Consider the following 16,083-nt stretch of genomic DNA (forward strand, 5'->3'; position numbering starts at 1 on the left):
CTGGTTGTTTAAAAAATTGGGTATTTAGGACACACAGTCAACAAGTCATAACTAGTAATCTCTCCAAATTTTATTGCCGTAACATCAAAACTACAAAAATCACATGTCAGAATGAAAAAAAATTAGACATTTTTGACTCGCCCTCAAAATGAAAATTTCTAAAATCCGTCTCTGTTGTTCAAAAATTTTGGTATTTAGGACAGACAGCCAATAAGTCAAAACTAGTTATCTTTCCAAATTTCATTGCCCTAGCATCGAAACTACCAAAATTACATGTCTAAATAAAAAATTTTGAAAATTTTTCGCTCATCTTAAAAACAAAATTTTCTAAAATTCGTCCCTGTCATTTAAAAATTTAGAGATTTGGCGCAGACAGTCCCACATATTAAAGGTAATAACCCCTACAAATTTCAATTTGCTAATGTTAAAACTACTAAAGTTACAGATCCAATTTGAAAATATTGAAAATTTTATGGCCGTCTTGAAAACAAAGAATTCTAAAATCCGTCCCGGATAAAATAAAATTGGGTATTTAGGACACACAGTCAACAAGTCATAACTAGTAATCTCTCCAAATTTTATTGCTGTAACATCAAAACTACAAAAAGCACTTGTCAGAATGAAAAAAATTAAACATTTTTGGCTCGCTTTCAAATTGAAAATTTCTAAAATCCGTCCCTGTTGTTCAAAAAATTTGAGTTGGAAAATTTTCAAAGCTCAATATCAAAGAAACTACGAAAGATTTAAAAAAATGGTTTTTACCATCATTTTTTTGGCCTATTTTACTTTAAACTCTGCCCTCAAAAGTCGAAAATTCGATGGTAAATATTTTGGGCAAAAAAATTTTACGACTCAATCGATGAAAATTTTTTCGATTTTTCGCTTTTTGATCGCCCCTCGTAAACTATTTACCCTATCGATTTGAGATTTGGACAGTTGATAGAGGTCGAGCTCCTCTTTCGATCGATATAAATTCAATAATATTAGAAGCAGTTTTCGCCCCAAAACAGCGTCTTGAAAATGACGCTAAAATCACCTTCTGCAAATGTAATTCGGTCGATATCTCGTTTATTTGTTAAGCAAATTTGAGCTACATAGGTTCATTTTACGCAAAATCTCGCTCATTAATTAATCAGATATTCATTATTGCCTAGGACCTAAAAATGGCCGTAATTATGCGTCTAGAAGCGTCGACAAAACTATCGGTTTGCGGATCGTGTAATTTCCCCCATTTGTCTTAACTACCGCGCATTTCCTGACTGCACCAATTTTTGTCCTCGTTTCTGCTGTTATTATCGTCACGTGCTTGCATACTCGGCCTGTTGATAGACAATGCGGTGAAATTTAATCGAATCGCAACGACCTACTCGAAACCAGTCTGTGGCGTGTGCCAACCACAATGGAAAACAATTTCAAGCCATTAGCGTTTCCTTCCACCTCATCAAACAGAAATTATGCGGATTTCTTGTTGAATTAAAAAACGGCGATTTTGGTGGATGCGCCGGGGTTAAGAAAATGTCAAGGATTGCAACAGTTATCGATTGGCTAATACGAAAAATGAGCAGCAACTTTTTATCAAACGCGACAAGTAAAACTGTTAATTACAACAATTTACTTGGGTAAGTCAGTTTAATTTTTTTAATCGCGTTTTTAGTAAATTTGTAATTTTTTTATTAGATGCATGGAATTTGTGTAAACAAGATTTAATTCCGGCGTGCTTTAAAAAACTGTTCGTGTTGTCCACAAGTTAGGAGCACTACAACTTCTTAAGTAGATTTGATTAGCTGGAGACATGAGATTGTAACTTCTACGAATTGTTGTAAGAAATCGATTACTTTTATACTTTATTAAATATAGAAGCAAGGTTATAAAGAACGACGAGAAAGTTAAGTTTTGTTATACAGGGTCCGGCAACACTTGTGTCCACCCCCAAAATCGTCTTCAATTTTAAAGATAAAATTTTGAAAATTTGCATACGCTCACAGTTGACAAAGCTCTAGAAGCTGACGCAAAAATTTGTTTTGTATCACTGATAGTTTTGGCGTCGCGACGCCTTAAAAATGTAATTTTTAGTTAATAGTGAGAGTTTGTGATATCAACCCCTAATTTAATTTTTTTTCAATATAAATGTTTAAAAAATATGTCAACTGTTATTTTAGATTCAATGCAAATTGTCTTCAAAATTTGAGAAAAAAATGCGGTTTTATCAAGTTAGTTTCCAATTTCATTACGTCAAAATTGGGAACTACGTTTACACCCATCTGTCAACATCTTGTGTCACAAATGACATCTATCCTTTGGCTCGCTTTAGATTGTAACAAAAGTCTTAATTGGTGAAATTGTCACTTTGTCGATGTAAAGTAACGATTTCTGGTGTCCATAAAGTGCAACATGCCTGTTAATCAAAATTAACCTTTATAAGATAGAATGAAGTGACTTGTGAAATTTTGGTGTGAACGTAGTTTGCCACTGCGCTGTCATAATTTTGAAAACTAACTTGATAAAACAACGTTTTTTTCGCAAATTTTAAACACAATTTGCATTAGATTTAAAATAAAAACTCAGATATTTGTATCACAGTTATGTTGAAAAAAAAATTAAATCGCGAATATTTCCGCAAGAACTCAAAAATCGCTAAAAATTATACTGCTTAGTCGTCGCGACGCCAAACAAACTGTGATAAAAAACAAATTTTTGCGTCAGCTTGTAGAGCTTTGTCAACTATAAGCGTATGCAAATTTTCAAAATTGTAACTTTAAAATTAAAGACGATTTTGGGGGTGGACACAAGTGTTGCCGGACCCTGTATAAGCAATTAAAATTAAGTGCAAAAAATAATATTCTTGTACAAAAACGCTTTATATTATGTAGGTATCAAACCTATTGTTGATACAAACATTACAATACCTTCGCCTATCTTGAAAACAAAAATTTCTAAAATCCGTCCCTGTCGTTTACAAACATTGAGATTTGGTACGGACGGTCAATATGTTAGAAATATTGATTTCTCCAAATTTCATTCCGCTAATGTCAAACCTACTAAAGTTACAGCTCCGATTTGAAAATATTAGAAATTTTTGGGCCATCGTGAAAACAAAAATTTCTAAAATCCATTCCTGTTCCTCAAAAAATTTGGTACTTAGGACAGACAGTCAACAAGTCAAAACTAAAAATTTCATTGCCCTAGCATCGAAACTACCAAAATTACGTGTCTAAATAAAACATTCTGGAAATTTTTGACTTGTGTTGGAAATCAAAATTTTAAAATTCGTCCATGTTCAAAAAATTTAAAATTTCGTACAAATAGTCAACATATTAAAGATAGTAATCTCTTCAGATTTCATTCCGCTAGTGTCAAAACTACTAAAGTTACAGATCCGATTTGAAAATGTTGGAAAACTTTTGGCCCGTCTTGGAAACAAAAATTTCTAAAATCCGTCCCTGCTGTTCAAAAAATTTGGTAATTAGGACAAACAGTCAACAAGTCAAGAGTAGTAATCTTTCTCAATTTTTTTTGCCGTAGCATCAAAAATACCAAAATTACATATCCAAATGGAAAATAATGAAAATTTTTGGCTGGTCTTGAAAATAAAAATTTCTAAAATCCGTCCCTGTTGTTAAAAAAAATTGAGATTTTGAACAGATAATCAACATGTTAAATATAGTAACCTCTCTAAATTTTATTCTGCTAATATCAAAACTGCAAAAGTTACAGATTTGATTTGCAAACATTAAAAATTTTTGACCAGGCTTGAAACAAAAATTTCTAAAATCCGCCCCTGTTGTTCAAAAAATTTGGTGTTTAGGACAGACAGTCAACAAGTAAAACCTAATGATTTCGCCAAATTTAATTGTCGTAGGATCAAAACTACCAAAATTATATGTCCGCATAAAAAATACTGAAAATTTTTGGCTTGTCTTGATAATAAAAATTTCTAAAATCCGTCCCTGTTGTTCAAAAAATTTGGTGTTTAGGACAAACAGTCAACAAGTCAAAACTAGTAATCTCCCCAAATTTAATTGTTGTAGGATCAAAACTACCAAAATTACATGTCTGAATGGAAAATATTGAAAATTTTGGCTCCTCTTAAAAATAAAAATTTCTAAAATCCGTCCCTGTTGTTAAAACAATTTGAGATTTTGTACAAATATTCGTCGTGTTAGAGATAGGAACCTCTCTAAATTTTATTCTGCTAATATCAGAACTGCAAAAGTTACAGATTTGATTTGCAAACATTAAAAATTTTTGGCCAGGCTTGAAACAAAAATTTCCAAAATCCGTTCCTGTTATTCAAAAAATTTGGTGTTTAGGACAGACAGTCAACAAGTAAAAACTAATAATTTCGCCAAATGTAATTGCCGTAGGATCAAAACTACTAAAATTACATGTCCGAATAAAAAAAATACTGGAAATTTTTGGCTTGTCTTGATAATAAAATTTCTAAAATCCGTCCCTGTTGTTCAAAAAATTTGGTGTTTAGGACAAACAGTCAACAAGTCAAAACTAGTAATCTCCCCAAATTTAATTATTGTAGGATCAAAACTACCAAAATTACATGTCTGAATGGAAAATATTGAAAATTTTCGCTCCTCTTAAATAAAAATTTCTAAAATCCGTCCCTGTTGTTAAAAAAATTTGAGATTTTGAACAGATAATCAACATGTTAAATATAGTAACCTCTCTAAATTTTATTCTGCTAATATCAGAACTGCAAAAGTTGCAGATTTGATTTGCAAACATTAAAAATTTTTGGCCAGGCTTGAAACAAAAATTTCTAAAATCCGCCCCTGTTGTTCAAAAAATTTGGTGTTTAGGACAGACAGTCAACAAGTAAAACCTAATGATTTCGCCAAATTTAATTGCCGTAGGATCAAAACTACCAAAATTATATGTCCGCATAAAAAATACTGAAAATTTTTGGCTTGTCTTGATAATAAAAATTTCTAAAATCCGTCCCTGTTGTTAAAAAAATTTGGTGTTTAGGACAAACAGTCAACAAGTCAAAACTAGTAATCTCGCCAAATTTAATTGCCTTAGGATCAAAACTACCATAATTACATGTCTGAATGGAAAATATTGAAAATTTTCGCTCCTCTTAAAAATAAATATTTCTGAAATCCGTCCCTGTTGCTAAAATAAATTGAGATTTTGTACAGATAATCAACATGTTAGAGGTAGTAGCCTCTCTAAATTTTATTCTGCTAATATCAAAACTACAAAAGTTACAGATTTGATTTACAAATATTGAAAATTTTTGGCCCGGCTTAAAAACAAAAATTTTTTAAAACCGCCCCTGTTGTTAAAAAAATTTGGTGTTTAAGACAGACAGTCAATAAACCAAAACTAAAAATCTCGTCACATTTCATTACTCTAGCATCAAAATTACTAAAATATTGGAAATTTTTGACTCGTCTTGAAAATAAAATTTTTTAAAATCCGTCCCTGTTGTTAAAAAAATTTGAGATTTGGTACAGACAGTCTACATATTAGTGATAATAACCTTTCAAAATTTCGTTCCACTATTGTCAAAACTACGAAAGTTACAGATCCGATTTAAAAAGTGAACTGAAAAGTTTTTTCTTGAAACGCAGAAACTTAAATTTCAGTTCTAACACGTGCAATCGCATTTTAATAACATCAACCCAATTGCGATTTTAAAATGCAAATGCATGACAGTGCAAAGTTGGGCCATTTGTTAATTAGAATCTTGTTAGAAAAGTTTACAACTCATAATTTGAACATGCAAACACGCCAACGCTTGTTATTCTTAATTACACGTTTTTGAGCTTGAAGAAACATATTCACCTGCGTGATAATATTTTCAGTTGAGAAGAATTTATTTGTGTTGACAACACTAAAACAAAATGCCAACAAAATCTTAAAATTTGTACTTCATTCAGGTCATTCAAATTACAATTAAGAACGCCATTAAATCAAGCAATTATTGGACAATAAACTTGCCGGCGCAGCACTTTTCAGATAATGATTTTCAATAATTAAACCAGCACATTTCCCTCGGTTTTAATGACCGTAATTGGCCGGGAAAATAACAATTTCCTCTAAAAGAGCCTTAAGTAGTTCAAAACCACGATTTCCCGCTAAATATAGATTTGACATTAACTCTATTTATTATTTTGAGACGGTCTAAATTCCTCTTTCATCCTTGAAAATTAATTTCATAAAGAAGTGAGCGACCCAAATAACTCAATTGTGCAATCCTCAGCACCACGGACTTAATTATAATTAAAATGAACCAACCTCTGTCAATTTCAGCGGCGAAATCCCTCAATAACTTCGCACAAATCGGTTTCACCGAAAATCTAACCGGAAAGTCTGTTACTTTAACCGCCGTAGTCCAAACTAATACTGAAACGAATCGATGCTAAAGCCACCGAGGGTTAAAATCTTTAAGGTGTAGCTACTATTTAAGGAAGTGGGTATATATTTACTACGTCAAAAGCACCACCCCTCGCCTCATCAGTGCCGGCGGAATAACTAATCAACCCCAAAAGGCTTGAAGGAAAATTCGGAGTTTGATGGATCACACTAACGGATGCTTAAAATTTAATCAAACGCTGAAATTGGAAAACTGGCGAAACTCACAAGTCCATCGAAACATTTTCATTTGCAACGTGCTTGGCAGCAAGTGGTGGAAAATTTGGCGTGCCATCAAAAGAAGAAATTTTAACTGACTCATCCTGCGGGAAATTCTTGTAGCAATTGTCGATGGAAACACCAAAATGACTAGAAACGTTTTAATTCGAAATTTTGAATTTTGATTGCTGATTTGTGAAGTAATTTTTTTCCGTTTGACGTCAAATTAATTTAGACGCCACGACGCTGTGGCCAAAAATACTTTAAGATCAAAGACACTAAAAAACTTGAGACTTTCGTTATTTTTAAACAAGTGCAATTTGTAACATAAAACTAAACAAAGTTTCTTTATTTGCCAGCTGTTTTAAATTATTGGAGTAAATTTAGCCTTCATTCAGATACACGCTTTGACACGACCAAGTAACCGATTTTTACTGTAGTAATAAGCATTACTGATAATAAATAAATTCAATAAGAAATAATACAATGTTGGAAGCCATTCTAGGAAATGACAAGCGTCAGCAAATTCGGCGCCGCCGAGTTCTCTGTGCGCCGATCTTGAATTATTTTTATTGTTATTTTAAATCGATAGAAATAAAAAATATGTGCACAACTTGCGCATTTTTATGTCAGTCAGTCATATAAAGAACACACCTAATTTAATTTCTGGAAGTTGGGGAAGAAAAGTCTTTCCTCCCCAAAAATCGCTCAGTTTTTAATTTTTCTTCCTCGAGAATTTGTTGCACACACTACGTACGAAACCTCTTTATTTAGAAATCTTTAAGTGTTTTAAAATAGCCCCCAATCAATCAGTCTTCACGCTCTTTTAGTGTATTTTTAGTTTTATGACATGAAATTTTTTCTTCACGTTTTTACACTTAATAATTCTATTTGAATACCTACATTTTAATTAGGCAACACTTTCGTATATTGCTATTTTTAGCAATGTGTGTCACTACGACAGTGTGACGTCACTGTGAAATATGCGCCACGACGTCACATAGCACAGACTGACGCTATTATTTTCAAAGCATGTTTTTATTTTTTAAACGTGTAGAGTGTCGGTAACACTTATGTGTGACTTATTATACTAATTTAGAACAATTTAGACCATAAAAAAGAAGTTTTTTTTAATTGTTAGAAATTTTTAATTTTATTTAAATTTTCCAAAATTTTTAAGACTTTGTCGAAATTTATCGAAATGATCACTCTTAACTGTTTTATTAAAAGTACGTACTAATTTAGAAAAATTTAGACCGAAAATAAGAATTTTCCGAGATTTTATTTAGATAACTTCGAAAAGCCAAGCATCTTTTTTTAACGCCCTGTAGTGCCTTCATTTTTCGTGCCACAAAGACGCAATTTATGCACATTGTTCCTCTTGACTGTTTACAAAAAACCACCATTTTACAAAAATTTAGATCAAATGGGCAAATTTTTAGAAATTTTTGGTTTATAAATTAAACAAAATTTACCAAAATTTTTAGAATTTTATAAATTCTTCTTTCTTGGTGCGATTTTAACGAAATTTGTTAAAATAATCACTCATGACTGTTTAATTAAAAGCAAGTACTAATTTAGAAAAATTTAGACCGAAAGTAAGAATTTTCCGATATTAATTTGGAGAACTGCGAAAAGCTAATCAAATTCAAACACCCTGTAGTTACTTCATTTTTTATTCCAGAAGGACAAAATTTATACACGTTGTGCCTCTTGTCTGTTTTAATAATAGCCGCAATATATCATTTATAACAAATAAACAAATTTTTAAAAATTTTCGATTTATTAATAATTAAAGAAAATTTACTGAATTTTTTTAGACATTTAAATCTCTTTATTCTTGCGCCATTTTAATGAAATTAGTCAAAATAATCACTCTTGACTGTCTTATTAAAAATATGCACTAATTTAGAAAAATTTAGATCGGAAATAAGAATTTTCCGAAATTTTATTTGGAGAACTGCGAAAAGCTAATCTAATTTTTTTCAACACTCTGTAATTCCTTCATTTTTTGTGTCACAAAGACGATAATTATACACTTTCTTTTTCTTGTCTATTCTAATAAGAACATTAATTTACAAAAATTTAGATCAAATAGACGAATTTTTAGAAATTTTTGATTTATAAATTAAACAAAATTTACCAAAATTTTTAGAATTTTATAAATTCTTCTTTCTTTGTGCGATTTTAACGAAATTTGTTAAAATAATCACTCATGACTGTTTAATTAAAAGCAAGTACTAATTTAGAAAAATTTAGACCGAAAGTAAGAATTTTCCGAAATTTTATTTGGAGAACTGCGAAAAGCTAATTTAATTTTTTTCAACACTCTGTAATTCCTTCATTTTTTGTGTCACAAAGACAATATTTATACACTTTCTTTTTCTTGTCTATTCTAATAAGAACATTAATTTACAAAAATTTAGATCAAATAGACGAATTTTTAGAAATTTTTGATTTATACGTTAAACAAAATTTACCAAAATTTTTAAGACCTTGTAATTTCTTTATTCTTAGTGCGATTTTAACGAAATTTGTTGAAATTATCACTCTTGACTGTCTTATTAAAAATTTGTACTAATTTAGAAAAATTTAGACTAAAAATAAGAATTTTCCGAAATTTTGTTTGGAGAACTGCGAAAAGCTTTTTAACACCCTGTAATTCCTTCATTTTTTGTGTCACACGAACGAAATTAATACACTTTGTTCCTCTTGTCTGTTCTAATAAAAGCACCAATTTACAAAAATTTAGATTAAATGGGCAAATTTTTAGAAATTTTTGATTTCTAAATTATACAAAATTTACTAATTTTAAGACTGTAGTTTCTTCATTATTAAGGCGATTTCAACAAAATTTGTCGAAATTATCACTTTTAACTGTTTTATTAAAAGTATGTGATAATTTAGAAAAATTTCGACCCAAAATACATATTTTCCAAAATTTTATTTGAAAAACTGCAAAGGGTTCATCAATTTTTTTCAACACCCTGTAATTCCTTCATTTTTTGTGCCACAAGGGCAAAATTTATACACTTTGTTTTTCTTGTCTGTTTTAATAAAAGCATTAATTTACAAAAATTTAGATCAAGTAGGCAAATTTTTTGAAATTTTTTATTTATAAATTAAACAAAATTTACTAAAATTTTTAATACTTTGTAATTTCTACATTTTTGGTGCAATTTTAACCAAATTGGTCGAAATTATCACTTGACTATCTATAATTTAGAAAAATTTAAACCGAAAATAAGAATTTTCCGAAATTTTATTTAAAGAACTGAGAAAAACTAATCAAATTTTTTCAACACCCTGTAAAGTCTTCATTTTTCGTGCCAAATAAATAAACTTTATACACATTATTCTTTTTATCTGCCATAGTAAGAACACAAGTTAAAAAAAATTAAATAGACAAACTTTTAGAAAATTTTGATTTTGAAATCAAAAATATAAGAAAATTGCCTTAATTTCAAAAATAAAAATTTGCAAAATTACGTACACTTTTAGTCATTCAAGCTCAAAAATCTAGCAAAAACTTGTTTATTATCACCGTTAGTTTAACGTCGCACGCCTAAAAAGTGTAATTTTTAGCGATTTTTCGTGACGAATCTTAAGGCATAAAACCAAATTTTAGAAGTTTTCATTTAAAGATCTTCCCTTTCTTCAAAGCAAAAGCAAAAGTAATTGGATGACAACTATAAAAACGAATAATTGGCTGGCATTGTCTTTATTAACGCAGTTTTTACAACAAAAAACGAATCCGCACAACACAACCAACTTTTCGTTCATTGGCTGGATGTCCAGAACGGTCGCTTATTGGATACATTTCTCAACTAATTAAATCGTCCACAAAATAGAATCATTTTATTGGATGTTGATGACAAGATACGCGCAATCAGATTTATTCAGCCAAATTAGAAGTTTTTGAAACGAAAAAAAAAATTACAGGTACTTTTAGAGCTTCATATCTCTAAAATTAAAACAGATATCTTCAGAAAAATTGCTGCTCTTTCTTTGGTTTTCAGTTCTCATATATTGACATTGGGCCCATTTAAAAAATGCAATTTTTCAGTAAATTTTTAAGATAATTATATTGAAAAAGAATTAATTAGGCGATTGGTTCAAAAAATCCTCGCAAATCGCTAAATATGACATGTTTAAGGCATCGCGACGCCAAAACTATCGCTAATAAAAAACAAATTTTTGCGTCAACCTCTAGAACTTCATATCAACTGTAAGCAGATGCAAATTTCCAAAATAATACCTTAAAAATTAAAAACGATTTTGGTGCCTCAATAAAATCTCACTCAAAAATTTTTTTTTGCTAGTTTAAATTTTTTTCAACATAACTTTATTCCTAACGCGAATTTACGTGAATAAAAAGTGTAAAACAAGAAGGATGATTTGAATTAATTAAGAGCAGAGGAATATGATGAGCAGACAACCAGTTAAACAAACGTAGTGAGTAAGTAGGTATAATAAAACAGCAGTTATTAACGAATTTTATTTTGACAATTCGCCAATATTTCGTTTAAGAGGTCAATCACTGTTTTAGAACTAAAATTAAAATATCTAGAACCTTATGAAGTTGCGAAATTTAGAAACGTTTACTAAAATTATCAACAAAGAGCACAAATGTAAACATGCAAAACTTCGTAAGAATGATTCATGATAAGTGATAAAAATAAATCGAATAACCGACAAAAACCACAAAACAACGCTACATTGTTTCTGCATTATATTTAGACTAATAACAGAGGGAAACACGAATTAACACTCGGTACTGAAAAATACAAGGCTATCGTGATCCAATTGATCTAAACAACAAAGAATGAATTTATTATTGAAAAATTCACCTTCTAATAAATTTCATGTGACAAGGCCATTGACTGATGGGTGTTTTTTAAGACGCCAAATACCCTTTTGTTTATGCACCATATAAATAAACGTAGTCGTGATTATGAATTTCTGTTCACCGGGTGGTAATAAACGTGTGGAAATAACTTGCCAACATGAATGAGTGTATTTTTAAAAATAAAAATTTATGAGGGTCTTTTTGCCTTTCATAATCGAAAAAAATTAACGATTTATTACCAACACAAAAGGTTACGGAAATTCGCTTTTGACTTTGTTTCGTTTCTGTTATTCCCATCAATGAATCATAAAATTAGTTAGACGGACTGGCTGGGTAATTACGCAAATTATCATGAATAAACGATCATTAATTGAACTTGAAGTTATTGGTTATTGCGCGTATTATAAAGTACTACGACACAAAGTTTACATTTCCAATAAATTACGAGAATCAATACAAGGTTCAGGTTGCATTATTTAATATTCTGATTATATACATAAATAATGTGCTATTTTCTTTGAAGTGGTTCACTTATCAAACGTAGCAATAAATTGTGTTTACATATCAGAACAAAAACCTTATCAGACGATCATTCCGGCTTAAGAATGATTTTCTTTGTGGTAGCATAATGGTTAAAATTCACATATTTATCTTGATCTTGTCATCTTTGTTTATGTTTTTCCTTAAAATACTTCTGAGACTTGGATGCATGTATATTAAGAAGATAAAATGTGTTGAAAACTCAACTTTTCCGTTAAATTGGCACCTTGTTTAAGTAGGTTAGAGATGTCGGCAATTTATAAAAATTTGCCCATTTGATCAAAATGTAAATTTGTGCTCTTATTAGACAGCCCAAAAAGTACCTGTATTTTTTTTCCATTTCTAAATCTTCTAATTTGGCTATTTTTGGTCGCTGAATAAATCTGATTGCGAGTATTTTGTCACCAACATCCAATAAAATGATCATTTTTTGTGGACGATTTAATTAGTCTAAAAATGTAGGCAATAAACGACCGTTTTGGACATCAAAATTTTTAACTTTGAAATTATGGTAATTTTGTTATATTTTTAGTTTAAAAATCAAAATTTTCTTAAGGTTCGTCTATTTGAGACAAGAGAAATAATGTGTATAAATTCCGTTCTTGTGGCACAAAAAATGAAAACATTACAGGGTGTTGAAAAATTTGATTAGCTTCTCGCAGTTCTCCAAATAAAATTTCGGAAAATTCTTATTTTCAGTCTAAATTTTTCTAAATTAGTACAAACTTTTAATAAGACAGTCAAGAATGATAATTTCGACAAATTTCCTTAAAATCGCACCAAGAATAAAGAAATTATAAAGTCTTAAAAATTTTGATTAAATTTGTTTAATTTATAAAAAAAAAATCTAAAAATTTGCCCATTTGATCTAAATTTTTGTAAATTGGTGCTCTTATTAGAACAGATACGAGGAACAAAGAGTATAAATATTGTCCTTGTGACACAAAAAATAAAGAAATTACAGGGTGTTGAAAAAAATTAGATTAGTTTTTAGCAGTTCTTCACATAAAATTTCGAAAAATTCATATTTTCGGTCTACATTTTTCTAAATTAGTACAAACTTTTAATTAGACAGTCAAAAGTGATAATTTTAACAAATTTTGTTAAATCGCACCAAGAATAAAGAAAGTACAAGGTTTTAAAAATTTTGGTAAATTTTGATTACGTATAAATCAAAAATTTCTAAAAATTCGTCTATTTGATATAAATTTTTGTAAATTAATGTTCTTATTAGAACAGACAAGAAGAACAAGGTTTTTAAACATTGTCCTTGTGACACAAAAAATTAAAGAATTACAGGGTGTTGAAAAAAATTGGATTAGCTTTTAGCAGTTCTTCAAATAAAATTTCGGAAAATTCTTATTTTCACTAAATTTTTCTAAATTAGTACAAACTTTTAATCAGACAGTCAAGACTGATAATATAATTTTAACAAATTTTGTTAAAATCGCACCAAGAATAAAGAAATTACAAGGTCTTAAAAATTTTGGTTAATTTTGTTTAATTTATAGATTAAGAATTTCTAAAAATTTTTTGTAAATTGGTACTCTTGCTAGAACCGTCAAAGAAACAACGTGTATAAATTTTGTTCTTATGACACGACAAATGAAGAAATTCGAGGGTATTGAAAAAATATGATTATCTTTTCGCAGTTCTCTAAAAAAAAATTAAAAAATTCTTATTTTTAGTCTAAATTTTTCTAAATTAGTACTTACTTTTAATAGGACAGTCAAGAGTGATAATTTTGACAAATTTCGTTAAAATCGCAGCCAGAATGAAGAAACTACAAGGTCTTAAAAATTTTGAAAAATTTTGATTAATTTATAAATCAAAAATTTCTAAAAATTTGCTCATTTGACCTAAAGTTTTGTAAATTGGTGCTCTTATTAGAACAAACAAGAGAAACAATGTGTATAATTTTCGTTCTCGTAGCACGAAAAATGAAAGAATTACAGGGTGTTGAAAAAAATTGGATTAGCTTTTCGCTGTTCTCCAAACAAAATTTCAAAAAATTCTTATTTTTGGTCCAAATTTTTCCAAATTAGTACAAACTTTTAATAAAACAGTCAAAAGAGATAATTTCGACAAATTTCGTTAAAATCGCACCAAGAATAAAGAAATTACAGTCTTAAAAATTTTGGTTAATTTTGTTTAATTTGTAAATCAAAAATTTCTAAAAATTTGTCCATTTGATATAAATTTTTGTAAATTTGTGCTCTTATTAGAACAGACAAGAAAAACAAAGTGTATAAATTTCGTCCTTGCGACACAAAAATGAAGGAATTACAAAGTGTTGAAAAAAATTGAATTAGCTTTTCACAGCTCTCCAAATAAAATTTCGAAAAATTTTTATTTTCGGTCTAAATTTTTCTGAATTAGTACAAACTTTTAATAGGACAGTCAAGAGTAATAATTTTAACAAATTTTGTTAAAATCGCACCAAGAATAAGGAAAGTACAAGATCTTAAAAATTTTGGTTAATTTTGTTTAATTGATAGATCAAAAATTTCTAAAAATTTCCCCATTTGATCTAAATTTTTGTAAATTGGTAATCTTACTAGAACCGTCAAAAGAAACAACTTTTATAAATTTTGTTTTTATGACACCACAATTGAAGGAATTACAGGGTATTGAAAAAATATGATTATCTTTTCGCAGTTCTCTAAATAAAAATTTGAAAAATTTGTATTTTTGGTCTAAATTTTTCTGAATTTGTACACACTTTTAATAAGACAGTCAAGAGTAATAATTTCGACAAATTTATTAAAATCGTACTAAGAATAACGAAAATTTAGTAAATTTTGTTAAATTTATAAATCGAAAATTTCTAAAAATTTGCCTATTTGATCTAAATTTTTGTATATTGATGCTCTTATTAAAACAGACAAGAGGAACAACGTGTATAAATTTCATTTTTGTGACACAAAAAATGAAGAAATCACAAAGATTTTCGCAATTTTCGAAATAAAATTTCCGAAAATTCAAATTTTTGGTCTAAATTTTTACTCAGTATGAAATGAGACTTTATAAACAAAATAAAGCAAATAAATAAACATTTGTTCGCCGCCAAATTTAATTCCTTCCGCTATTACACTCCTCGTCTCGTCGCCGTCCACGCAGTTAATAAAATCTCAAAAATGAAAAACAAACACTTGTGCGTTGTTTGTTTATAATGCGCAAATTTAGAAGTTTCGTAAATATGTACAGACGACGAAAATACTCTTTGTTTTCACACTTGCGCAACCACGTACCGTCTTTCCTGTAGTAGAGAATCTCTGCGTGTTTCTCGACGCCTTCCTGTAGAGCTTCCTTCAGACTCCCTACAGCCTGTTGCGACGTCAAAGGACCGCAGAGGAAGTCGCAAGTCGCAGGACGCTGCATCACTTCCGCCCTCGAATATCCTGTCAGTCGACAGAAGCCGTCCGAACAGTAAATGATGTGACATTGTCCGTCGTGACTGTTGGCCACCAAAAAAGAACGATCTGAAAATTCAAAAAGTTGCTTCAACACCAGCATTTCGGTCACGGCGACTTTCGCCAAAATTAAAAGTGGGGCGACTGAGAGATTGAGCAGAGGTTTCGTAATTTGCTATTTTGTTAATTATTTTCGGCTGGAAGTGGAGAGTTTGGGTATAAATATACTTCGATACTTCGATACTTTGATGAGAGAGAGGAATTATTTTTATGGGATTCAAGGAGGGCGAGTGGGAGGAAGGGAATTTTTTGAACGGGTTAAGAAATGGACAAAAGTAAGGCAAATTTTGTAAAAATAATAATCGGTGAACTGACCTTGATATAAATATTTAGTATCACTTCTAAGAAGAACTAACAAACAAGAATCAAAGAATAAATCATAACATTTCTTGTTTTTAACACTCGGGCTGCTTAAGCCCACAAATAATTGCATGGAAATTAAACCATAAATTCATAAATCAGACACGTGAAAGACGAATTACACTTTTATTTCAGTTTATCTTAAAATACTTTTTAATACTTCTTTCATTGTCTAAACACATGCCATGTATTTACAACTATATTAAACCTAAATTTATATAAGAAACCTGTAAAATTGAGACAATAAAAAAATTATACTGAAACATT

The 16,083-nt window shown here is 29.7% G+C and overlaps 1 protein-coding gene across 3 annotated transcripts in view; it reads right to left on the reverse strand.

The window, feature by feature from the left end:
* LOC148177885 (voltage-gated inwardly rectifying potassium channel KCNH6-like) overlaps positions 1–16,083 on the reverse strand; it is a 90,246-nt gene that overhangs the window by 61,448 nt on the left and 12,715 nt on the right. For all 3 annotated transcript variants that reach the window (XM_088033186.1, XM_088033187.1, XM_088033185.1), the window contains exon 2: positions 15,235–15,465. In XM_088033186.1, the coding sequence (XP_087889312.1) occupies positions 15,235–15,465 (231 nt within the window). The remainder of the gene's footprint in view (positions 1–15,234; positions 15,466–16,083) is intronic.

This window comes from Gnatocerus cornutus, chromosome 3 (assembly GCF_029298725.1).
Source record: "Gnatocerus cornutus isolate USDA-ARS CGAHR chromosome 3, icGnaCorn1.1, whole genome shotgun sequence".
In the NCBI taxonomy this organism is placed as follows: Eukaryota; Metazoa; Arthropoda; class Insecta; order Coleoptera; family Tenebrionidae; genus Gnatocerus; species Gnatocerus cornutus.